The following is an 11,217-nucleotide window of genomic DNA, read 5'->3' on the forward strand; positions in this document are numbered from 1 at the left end:
ACCACAGACAGAACCACAGACACAGCAGCTTTGCCTTCAGGAAGAACAAGGCAAATTTAACCATTTAACTCAGGGTTAAAATGGTTCTACCAGATGTTTATTATGACAAGAAGCAGGACCTGGTTTAGTCCTGGTTTAGTCCTGGTTCAGTCCTGGTTTAGACCTGGTTTAGTCCTGGTTTGGACCTGGTTTGGACCTGGTTTAGTCCTGGTTTAGTCCTGGTTTAGTCCTGGTTCAGTCCTGGTTCGGACCTGGTTTATTCCTGGTTTAGTCCTGGTTTAGTCCTGGTTCAGTTCTGGTTCAGTCCTGGTTCAGTCCTGGTTTGGACCTGGTTTAGTCCTGGTTCAGTCCTGGTTCAGTCCTGGTTCAGTCCTGGTTCAGTCCTGGTCTAAATCCAGTAGAACCATGTTAATTACCACTGACCCGTCCAAACTTAAAGTGCTGATGCTCAAATCTCTTAAAAACACGTCAGACTCACAAAATGGCCGCCGTTCGGATACACAAAATGGCCGCCGTTCTGGGCCATCCATTTGGGGGAAGCAGAGGTGAGTGAAGAAGCGTGTCCGGGTGTCAGCAGGTGCAGGTGGAGGTTCTGGTCTGTAGGGGGCGCTCTGACACCTTTAAATCAGTCACATGTAAATAAAAGTTTTGTTTTTTTATCCTCGACGCAGCGCCCTGAGCTCTCCAGCCACTTTACGCAGCTCCGCCTCGATCTCCAACAGCTCCTGAAACAAAAGACACAACTGTAACGATCTGTGTCATAATCCATCACAAACACGTGTGAAACAAAACACAACTCCAGGTCTGTTTTTGAGGAGGAAACAGCGTTAGAACATGACTTAAAGCTACAAGAGTCAGTTTGTGTGATATTCGACCTTTAAAGCCACAATATGGATTTTTATTAGCCAAAAATATACTAAAAAAATCATGTTCAAATGATGGCTGTGTTTTTGTACTTAAAAATGTAATAACCAGAGTGGGCTTGCCTCTCCACAAACCTGTCTTTTATTTGGCCTAGTCTCCATTCTTTGGGTATAATATTCCACAGTATGGCTTTAAACTTATCCGTCTCCATGGAGAATGTTGGTTTGAACTTTCTCTGTGACCTGCCACCTCCACAAAGTTACACACTATAGATGTTTTTACTCTGAATGTTCCAAACTATGGCATTAAGCTTGTCTATCTCCATGGATACGAGCAGATGATGTCACCAGCACAAGTTACAGGTCAGACGCAGATGTGTGACCTTTGACCTGGTTTATGGGTCATATCTGTGGAAATCCTGGGCCCATTCACATGGAACAAAAACTGTCCTCACCTCTCCTTCGTCGTCCTCTTCCTCTCCTCCCTCGTCCTCCCTCACATACTCTTCATCCTCGTCCTCCTCTCTCTCCTCCTCCTCCTCCTCTTGTTTTTCTTCTTTCTCTCGTTCAAATTGTCTGGTGGCTTCATCGCTGGCCTTCTCCATCTCTCTCTTCTCCTCCTTCTTGTCGTCTGTTTGGTCATCCTCTGCTCCCACAGACAAGCCTGTTGGACTTTCCTCTCCTCCGCTCTTCTTCTGCTCCTCCTCTCCTCCGCTCTTCTTCTGCTCCTCCTCTCCTCCGCTCTTCTTCTGCTCCTCCTCTCCTCCGCTCTTCTTCTGCTCCTCCTCTCCTCCGCTCTTCTTCTGCTCCTCCTCTCCTCCGCTCTTCTTCTGCTCCTCCTCTCCTCCGCTCTTCTTCTGCTCCTCCTCTCCTCCGCTCTTCCTCTGCTCCTCCTCTCCTCCACTCTTCTTCTGCTCCTCCTCTCCTCCGCTCTTCCTCTGCTCCTCTGATGGTGCATCCTCTGCTCCCACAGATACTCTCTCTGTTGGGTGCTCCTCTGCGCTGCTCTTCCTCTGCTCCTCCTCTCCTCCGCTCTTCCTCTGCTCCTCTCTGAAAGACACAAAATACATGTTTGAAATTCTGCAAACATTAAAGCTAAAGCTAAAGTTAAAGCTAAAGTTAAGGCTAAAGTTAAGGCTAAAGTTAAGGCTAAAGCTAATGCTAAAGTTAAGGCTAAAGTTAAAGCTAAAGTTAAGGCTAAAGTTAAGGCTAAAGCTAATGCTAAAGTTGAGGCTAAAGTTAATGCTAAAGTTGAGGCTAAAGTTAAGGCTAAAGTTAAAGCTAAAGTTAAAGCTAAAGTTAAGGCTAAAGTTAAAGCTAAAGTTGAGGCTAAAGTTAAAGCTAAAGTTAAGGCTAAAGTTAAGGCTAAAGTTAAAGCTAAAGTTGAGGCTAAAGTTAAAGCTAAAGTTGAGGCTAAAGTTAAGGCTAAAGTTAAAGCTAAAGTTAAGGCTAAATTTAAAGCTAAAGTTAAGGCTAAAGTTAAAGCTAAAGTTAAAGCTAAAGTTAAGGCTAAAGTTAAAGCTAAAGTTGAGGCTAAAGTTAAAGCTAAAGTTAAGGCTAAAGTTAAAGCTAAAGTTGAGGCTAAAGTTAAAGCTAAAGTTGAGGCTAAAGTTAAGGCTAAAGTTAAAGCTAAAGTTAAGGCTAAATTTAAAGCTAAAGTTAAGGCTAAAGTTAAGGCTAAAGTTAAAGCTAAAGTTAAGGCTAAAGTTAAGGCTAAAGTTAAGGCTAAAGTTAAGGCTAAAGTTAAAGCTAAAGTTAAAGCTAAAGTTAAGGCTAAAGTTAATGCTAAAGTTAAGGCTAAAGTTAATGCTAAAGTTAATGCTAAAGTTAAAGCTAAAGTTAAGGCTAAAGTTAAGGCTAAAGTTAAAGCTAAAGTTAAGGCTAAAGTTAAGGCTAAAGTTAAAGCTAAAGTTAAAGCTAAAGTTAAGGCTAAAGTTAAAGCTAAAGTTAAAGCTAAAGTTAAGGCTAAAGTTAATGCTAAAGTTAAAGCTAAAGTTAATGCTAAAGTTAATGCTAAAGTTAATGCTAAAGTTAAGGCTAAAGTTAAGGCTAAAGTTAATGCTAGCACACACAGAAAAACTCCTTCCTGTTTCTCGTCGGCTCTTCCTCGTGTGTTTGTCGTCTCCTCTTCATTGCGTGTTTTTATCTAAGGCCTTGGTTTTGTTCCTGAGTCACATGGAGGCTGCACCTCCTCCGTGGATACAGAGGAGGCGCTGAAGAGACTCACCTGTCTGTCTGACTCTGAGGAGGTGCGCTGGGCTCGGTCTTCCTCTGCTTCTCCTCCTCTCTGACTCTCTGCATCTTTGCCTCCAGCTCCTTCAGCTCCTCGGTCTTCCTCTGCACCTCCTTCTCTCCCTCCGCTGTGGGTTTCTTCTGCAGATCCTGGAGCTCCCTCTGCACCTTCCTCTTCTCCATCAACAACTCCACCTCCGCCTTCCTCCTCTGCTCCACCTCCTGCCAAAGAGAGAGATGAGGAGTCAAACCCACAGCCTCCTGACTTAAGAGGAGACAGAATGACACACCTCCGTCTTTTTGGCCTCCTTCATCAGCTCCTTCACCTCATCCTCCTCCTCCTCTCCCTCCTGTCGGCCATCTTGGATCTCCTTCACCTCCTCCTGTTCATTTCTGTCAGAGTCTGTGTCTTCATCTTCATCATCCTCGTCTTCTTCGTCAAAGTCGTCGTCCTCATCGCCGTCGGCCATGTTGTATCCCTCCTCCTCTCCGTCATCCTCCTCTTCTTCATCCTCGTCTTCCTCGTCTCGCTCACGTTTTCTCTCTAGATGAAAAGAGACATTTGGATTCATTTTTAGAAGTTCTCCATCAGTACTAGAACTTCAAACTCCACCTTTTTAATATCGATACCTGTGAAAAATAAGTGTCTAGTTTCAATACTAGTTTCAATATCGGTTCGTGTTTGATTCTCGATACTTTTGACGACTCTGCTGTGTATTTATTTATTTAAGCAGTAAAATGTTTGAGAGACAGTTCATATTTGTAAACCTGGAGTCAGAAGTATTTCCATAAGCACAGATCAGGAACAGGCTTCATTTGACGAATACTCCTGTCTGTGTGATTACTGCAGTAACTGTAGTAACTGTACTAACTGCAGTAACTGTAGTAACTGTACTAACTGCAGTAACTGTAGTAACTGTACTAACTGCAGTAACTGTAGTAACTGTACTAACTGCAGTAACTGCAGTAACTGTAGTGACCAAATTGGGAAATAAATGAGTACGGGGATGAAATGTGGGAACATAGATTAGTACTCTGTAGTACTTTGTGTATCTGTGTGAGGCGAGTGCAGTACTCTGCAGTACTCCGCAGTACTCTGCAGTACTCTGCAGTACTCTGCAGTACTCTGCAGTACTCTGCAGTACTCTGCAGTACTCTGCAGTACTCTGTGTGTAGTAGTGACTTTACCGCGCTGGGCGAGGTCCTGCAGCTCCTGGAGCAGACCATGATGCCTCTGGACCTGCTGCAGCTCCTCTGAGGAAACAACACAGTGTGAGCAGACGGGGGCAGACGAGGGGCAGACGGGGGCAGACGAGGGGCAGACGGGGGGCAGACGGGGGCAGACGAGGAGCAGACGGGAGCAGACGGGAGCAGACGGGGGGCAGACGGGAGCAGACGGGAGCAGACGGGAGCAGACGGGGGGCAGACGGGAGCAGACGGGAGCAGACGGGAGCAGACGGGGGGCAGACGGGAGCAGACGGGGGCAGACGGGAAGCAGACGGGGAGCAGACGGGGAGCAGACGGGGAGCAGACGGGGGGCAGACGAGGAGCAGACGGGAGCAGACGGGAGCAGACGGGGGGCAGACGGGAGCAGACGGGGAGCAGACGGGGGGCAGACGGGGGGCAGACGGGAGCAGACGGGGGCAGACGGGAAGCAGACGGGGAGCAGACGGGGAGCAGACGGGGGGCAGACGGGAGCAGACGGGGGGCAGACGGGGGGCAGACGGGAGCAGACGGGGAGCAGACGGGGGGCAGACGGGAGCAGACGGGAGCAGACGGGGAGCAGACGGGGAGCAGACGGGGGGCAGACGGGGAGCAGACGGGGAGCAGACGGGGGGCAGACTCAGTCAGTCGTGGTTATGGGTGGTGTTACCATGTGGTGACAGGGCGGAGTACCTGCTAACTGTGGCACACACTGGTCCTGCGTGTCATCTCCGCTCAGAGTCTGCTGAATGATGCACTCCACCTGCGACGCACAAACACAGAAGATAAAGACAGAATCGTCCACAGTACGGCATTATTTATCTCCATGGAGAGCAGGCGGCACCACCGGGCAAAGTTACAGATCAGATCTGTGGGGAGGCGACCCCACTCACAATAAGAAGCTTTTCAAAGTATTTTAGAGCAATGAAAACACCTGAATAAATGGAAGATAGATACTTTTAATGTCATACTCTGGAACATTCAAGACAGCGCATAAACATCACCGTGGAGACAAGCAGGTGATGCACCCTCCACCAGAAAAGTTTGGCCTGGAATGTTCCACAGTGGCATTAAAATGGCCTTGGTCGCTTAAAAAAAACCCCCCAAAAAACACTTGATTTGGTGACGTTTCCATGGAGATTGCTCATTTTTATACCACAGTGTCGGAAAATCAGATAAAAGGTTCCGGCCCCTTAACCAGAAAAGTGACACAGTGAGGCTTTAAATTCAGTTTAAAGAGGAAACAAAGAGAAGTGGTTCAGACCTTTGCTTCTTTCAGGGAAGAAGAGGAGAGCGGCCGACATCCCACTGAGGAGAGACGAGAGGACGGGTTAGAGTCAGATGCCCTCCCCGTGTGTCAGATGCCCTCCCCTTGTGTCAGATGCCCTCCCCGTGTGTCAGATGCCCTCCCCGTGTGTCAGATGCCCTCCCTGTGTGTCAGATGCCCTCCCTGTGTGTGTCAGATGCCCTCCCCGTGTCTGGTTCACGTGGGGCAGATGAGTCTCGTCGAGTTAAACCCATAAAGAGGATTAAACTCTGTGTCGCTCTCTACTTCCCTCCCTTATCCCTCCTTTACACTCCCCCCTCCCACCATCTCTCTATCTCTCTCCCTACCTGTCTCTACCTCTCCCACTCTTATCCTTCCTTTCCATCCCCCCTCCCCACCTTCTCTCTTCCTCCTGCCCTTTCTCTCTCTCTCGCTCCTTTTGTTTGTCTTTCCCTCTACCTCGCTCTCTCTCTCGTATCCTTTTCACCCCCCTCCCCTCTTTCTCCTCCAATTTGTCTCTCCCTCGCTCTACTTCCCCCATCTCTCCCTAAACGCCACCTTTTTCTTTCTCGCTCCCTCCTCTTTCTCTCCCTCTCTCCCCTCTTTTTTTCTCTTCTCTCTCCCTCCCTATCTCTCTCTCTCCTCTTTCTCTCTCCCTTCCTCTGTCTCTCCTCCTCTCGCTTCTCTTTCTCTTCCTCCCTCTCCTCTCCCTCCCTCTCCTCTTTCACTCCCTTCCTCCTTCTCTCTTTTTTCTCCCCCTCCCTCTTTCTCTCTCTCCCCCACCTCTCTCTCTCCTCCCTCCCTTTCTCCCTCCCTCCTTCTCTCTCTCTCTCTCCCCCACCTCCCTCTCTCCTCCCTTCCTCCCTCCCTCCTTCTCTCTCTCTCTCTCTCCTCCTCCCTTCCTCTCTCTTCCCTCTCTCTTCCGCTTAAGCCAATCAGAGCAGAGGACCTTTAAGTGTCAGGTCAGTGCTTTTACCGTCTCTGCTGAGGATTGTGTCCTCTGCATTTGACCCGTTCCTTCAGTGTCTCTGGGTGACACCTGTATTTGACCCGTGTGCGTTTGACCCGTGTTTAGGCTGATGTGAGAAACGAGGAAACACACAGAGTCCAACCAAACTGGGACTAACCTGGAACTAAACCAGGACCAGAACCCGAGCCCTGATTCTACCAAACCTTAGAGGCGCTGGACCCTATTTTCCCCATGTATCTGAACACAGAATCAGAAGTGCGAGTTAGCATGCTAGTTGTTGTTGCTTTACCGTCACAGTAAAACTCCGCTCTTATAAACTCATCGTGGTGAGTAACTTTAGACCAAACTGTTTAAAATTAACTCTGATTTTCATGTTTTTAACAAGGCATCAGCCAAACTATGGCCCGGGGGCCAAATGCGGCCCTCAGACCAGTTTTTATTGGCCCCACTGATCATAAGCAGAACTTTTAACAGCAATTTAAACTATTTCTCTTCTATAGCCTTAAACTTCATGTTGTGAGACACAGACCTAAAGTGAAAGTGTGTCAGGCCTTTGTCACACACTCTCTGTGTGTAAAGACCCACACTGCACTGGGGCCCTCTGCTTACAATATGTTTGAGATGTGGCCCTCAGTAAAAAAAGTTTGGCACCTCTGAGCTAAACACATGGACAGAAGGATTTTAAGTGTCTTGCCCAATGACACAACAACAATATTCAGATCCTACAGCTCGCCTCCTCAACTCCACCTTGTTTTTTCATGGTAAAGTTGCTCTAAATTGTCGGTTACAGCTGCTCCGGCCCCGAGGAGCTTCATCTGGGGCAGTCGGACTAAAGGTGTAAATATGTTTCCCATTTTAGAACAAAAACAGACACAAACACGTCTAAAAACACAAACACGTCTAAAAACACCACTGTCCTGAGTCTTATTATAGTCCGAGTTAAGTCCGGCTTTAGTCTCGATCTGTGTCTGATCAAAACGAATGACTCAGAGCTGCTGTCCACAAACATGAAGGAATGAAGTAATGACGACTTCTACTGTGTACTTTTGTGTACTTCTGGGACTGAACCGGCACTAAACCAGGTCTAAACATGGACTGAACCAGGACTGAACCAGGACTGAACCGGGACTGGACCAGGACTGAACCAGGACTGGACCAGGACTGAACCAGGACTAAACCAGGACTAAACCAGGACTGGACCAGGACTGGACAAGGACTGGACCAGGACTGGACAAGGACTGGACCAGGACTAAACCAGGTCTAAACCAGGACTGAACCAGGACTGAACCAGGACTGGACCAGGACTAAACCAGGTCTAAACCAGGACTGAACCGGGTCTGAACCGGGACTAAACCGGGACTGAACCGGGACTGAACCGGGACTGAACCGGGACTAAACCGGGACTGGACCGGGTCTGGACCAGGACTGAACCAGGACTAAACCGGGACTAAACCGGGACTGGACCAGGTCTGGACCAGGACTGAACCAGGTCTGAACCAGGACTGAACCAGGACTGAACCAGGTCTGAACCAGGACTGAACCAGGACTAAACCGGGACTAAACCGGGACTGGACCAGGTCTGGACCAGGACTGAACCAGGTCTGAACCAGGACTGAACCAGGACTGAACCAGGTCTGAACCAGGTCTGGACCAGGTCTGGACCAGGACTGAACCAGGTCTGAACCAGGTCTGGACCAGGTCTGGACCAGGACTGAACCAGGTCTGAACCAGGTCTGAACCAGGTCTGGACCAGGACTGAACCGGGACTGAACCGGGACTGAACCGGGACTAAACCGGGACTAAACCGGGACTGGACCAGGTCTGGACCAGGACTGAACCAGGTCTGAACCAGGACTGAACCAGGACTGAACCAGGTCTGGACCAGGACTGAACCAGGTCTGAACCAGGTCTGGACCAGGACTGAACCAGGACTAAACCAGGACTGAACCAGGTCTGGACCAGGACTGAACCAGGACTAAACCAGGACTGAACCAGGTCTGGACCAGGACTGAACCAGGTCTGAACCAGGTCTGGACCAGGACTGAACCAGGACTAAACCAGGACTGAACCAGGTCTGGACCAGGACTCGGGGCTCTGAGCTGCTCACAGTAACAGGATGTAACTCAAAGGTAATGACACTTTAGTCTGTCACACGTGCAGCTCCACTCAGCATGTGAGCTCCTTCAAAATAGATCTGTTCAGACCTGGTTTAGTCCTGATTTAGACCTGGTTCAGTCTTGGTCCAGTCCTGGTCCTGGTCCAGTCCTGGTCTTGTTTTGTAGAACACTTGTGTGCTACATTGTTGTATTGGGTCAAATGCACAGACTTTATTCATACATTTATTTCACATAAAGTGGGTCACCTGCGGCTCAAACCCTGCGGCTCGGAGCCGGCTCTGAGCCGGCTCTTTGGGCCGGAGGAGCCTGTTTTTGTCTCGTGGCTCCTCCGCGGCTCCACTGCAGTCTCCGGTTTGTCTCATTTGTGTGAAAATGTGCCACTATTTACGCGCCTTACGCACTTACGTAACGCGCTTGAGCCACTTATCGATCCACCGCTTTCCACGCGCGCACTCCGCCTTGTATCGCGATAATTGTTCTTTTCTCACGTTTCTAAAGGTGATGTTTGGTCTCCACGCGTGTCCAGAGCCAAACGCACCGCTCAATGTCACGTGCGTAAAATCACAGTGGAATTACGCATTTTACGCACAAGTGTCGCAAAACTGCGGTGTTTTTGGTGAGATTTGGTGAGATTTGGTGAGTCTTACCTTCCAGCGCAGCCAAGACGCAAAACGTAACCACCAGCGTCCCCATCGCGTCCACAGATCTGAGCTGTAACCTTGAGAAGAGAGAAGTGCAGCGGAGGAGAGAGGAGAGAGGGAAAGACGAGAGGGAGGAGGAGGAGGAGGAGGAGGGGGAGGGGCCAGGGAGAGGTGTGTGCGCGCGCGCGTGTGAGGCGCGTGCCCGGGCTGTGTCACGTGACTGAGGACAGGCTGTAAACACTGCACCACCTCAACACACTGGACTTTACACTGAGGTTATGACTAAAGCACCTTCTGGAACATTACTGCATCTCCATGGAGACAAGCAGCAGAGACGGAAGAAGTACTCCGTTTTGTTACTTAAGTGAAAGTATAGATACTCAAGTACAAGTAGAAGTATCGCATTAAAAATCTACTTTAAAATGTACTTCAGAGTAAAAAGTAAAAGTATTTCACACAGATTTTGAGGCAGTGGAGGAAGGTAACAAAGTACAAGTATTAAAGTACTGTACTTAAGTAGAATTTTGAGGTATCTGTACTTTACTTGAGTACATTTTACAGTGGATACTTTTACTTGAGTACATTTGAGAGCAGTATCTGTACTTTCTACTCCACTCCATTTTTGAACTGGCCTGAAAAGTAAAGGTACTTTTCACCTGATTTGAGGGAGTATTTGGACTGTGAGTTCAAGCTTCGGCTTTGAGCAAAACAAAAATAAAAACACAAAATCCAGAAGAAAAACAAATTAATTAATATATTAATATATATATTATATTGTTTTTGAACAAAATGTCTCATTTTAAATCCGTATCTCTACATTTACACTGAGAAATACTTTTACTTTTTACTCTTTAAGTACATTTTTAAAGGGGTACTTTTTAACCTCTGTATCTGTACTTTTACTTAAGTAACTAAATGAAGGACTTCACCCTCCACAGTCCTGACATGTCACATTTCACAGGAACATGGAACACTGTGGAACATTCCAAAGACAGTAATATCTCCATGGAGACCAGAAGGTGGCGCTCTCTCTACTACTCCTTTAAGTACTGTACTACTACTGCTCCTTTAAGTACTGTACTACTGCTCCTTTAAGTACTGTACAACTACTGCTCCTTTAAGTACTGTACAACTACTGCTCCTTTAAGTACTGTACTACTACTGCTCCTTTAAGTACTGTACTACTACTGCTCCTTTAAGTACTGTACTACTACTGCTCCTTTAAGTACTGTACTACTGCTGCTCCTTTAAGTACTGTACTACTACTGCTCCTTTAAGTACTGTACTACTACTGCTCCTTTAAGTACTGTACTACTACTGCTCCTTTAAGTACTGTACTACTACTGCTCCTTTAAGTACTGTACTACTGCTGCTCCTTTAAGTACTGTAGTACTGCTGCGTCTGGAGCCTGGTGAGTGCGTCCTGTGGACAGAGTGCGTCCTGTGGACAGAGGGCGTCCTGTGGACAGAGTGCGTCCTGTGGACAGAGGGCGTCCTGTGGACAGAGGACGTTCACGTGTGGCTGCTTCAGTCTGATCGTGTTTGGACATAATCTCCTGTATCGAGGTCGGACACGTCGGCCTCGTTTCCTCGATCGTTGGCACATTTTTATTCAGAAAACACAGAATCACAGAAGCAGATTTAAAGTTCACTCTATTCACAGACGGTTTATATAAAAGCACAGAGCTAACCTTCATCATCCTGGCTCCTGATTGGCTCTTTGGTTGCTATGACACCCACATGAGCCTCTCCACCTCGATGAGCTTCACCTGGAGCTGAAGCTGTGGAGACGTCGCTCAGTCTGACTTTACACACTGTGACTGCCACAGCTGCCCTGGGACAGACTGATGGAAGTGAGGCTGCCAATCTGTGCCATCAGCCCCTCCCACCACCACAGATCACCCCCCCCACACACACCCACACAC

General features: G+C 48.1%; 1 protein-coding gene across 1 annotated transcript; it reads right to left on the reverse strand.

Moving 5' to 3' along the window:
* Positions 1-656: 656 nt before the first annotated feature.
* On the reverse strand, positions 657-9,381 carry LOC117380086 (retrotransposon-like protein 1). The gene is made up of 8 exons (XM_055225831.1): positions 9,300-9,381; positions 5,563-5,606; positions 4,992-5,061; positions 4,284-4,349; positions 3,386-3,639; positions 3,091-3,317; positions 1,841-1,913; positions 657-725 (listed from the first exon to the last, which is right to left on the reverse strand). The coding sequence occupies exons 1-8, from the start codon at positions 9,343-9,345 to the stop codon at positions 657-659; spliced, it is 849 nt and encodes a 282-aa protein (XP_055081806.1). The 5' UTR covers positions 9,346-9,381.
* Between the last annotated feature and the right edge of the window lie 1,836 nt (positions 9,382-11,217).

The sequence above is a fragment of the Periophthalmus magnuspinnatus genome, chromosome 13 (assembly GCF_009829125.3).
Source record: "Periophthalmus magnuspinnatus isolate fPerMag1 chromosome 13, fPerMag1.2.pri, whole genome shotgun sequence".
In the NCBI taxonomy this organism is placed as follows: Eukaryota; Metazoa; Chordata; class Actinopteri; order Gobiiformes; family Gobiidae; genus Periophthalmus; species Periophthalmus magnuspinnatus.

Bases quoted from the DNA above. Each gene is read 5' to 3' on its own strand.
- LOC117380086 (XM_055225831.1), bottom strand. From the start codon at position 9,345: ATGGGGACGCTGGTGGTTACGTTTTGCGTCTTGGCTGCGCTGGAAG. The intron at 3,318-3,385 runs GTGTGTCATTCT...TCTCTTTGGCAG, and splicing joins AGGAGGCCAAAAAGACGGAG to GAGGTGGAGCAGAGGAGGAA. The intron at 1,914-3,090 runs GTGAGTCTCTTC...TGTGTCTTTCAG, and splicing joins CCTCAGAGTCAGACAGACAG to AGAGGAGCAGAGGAAGAGCG.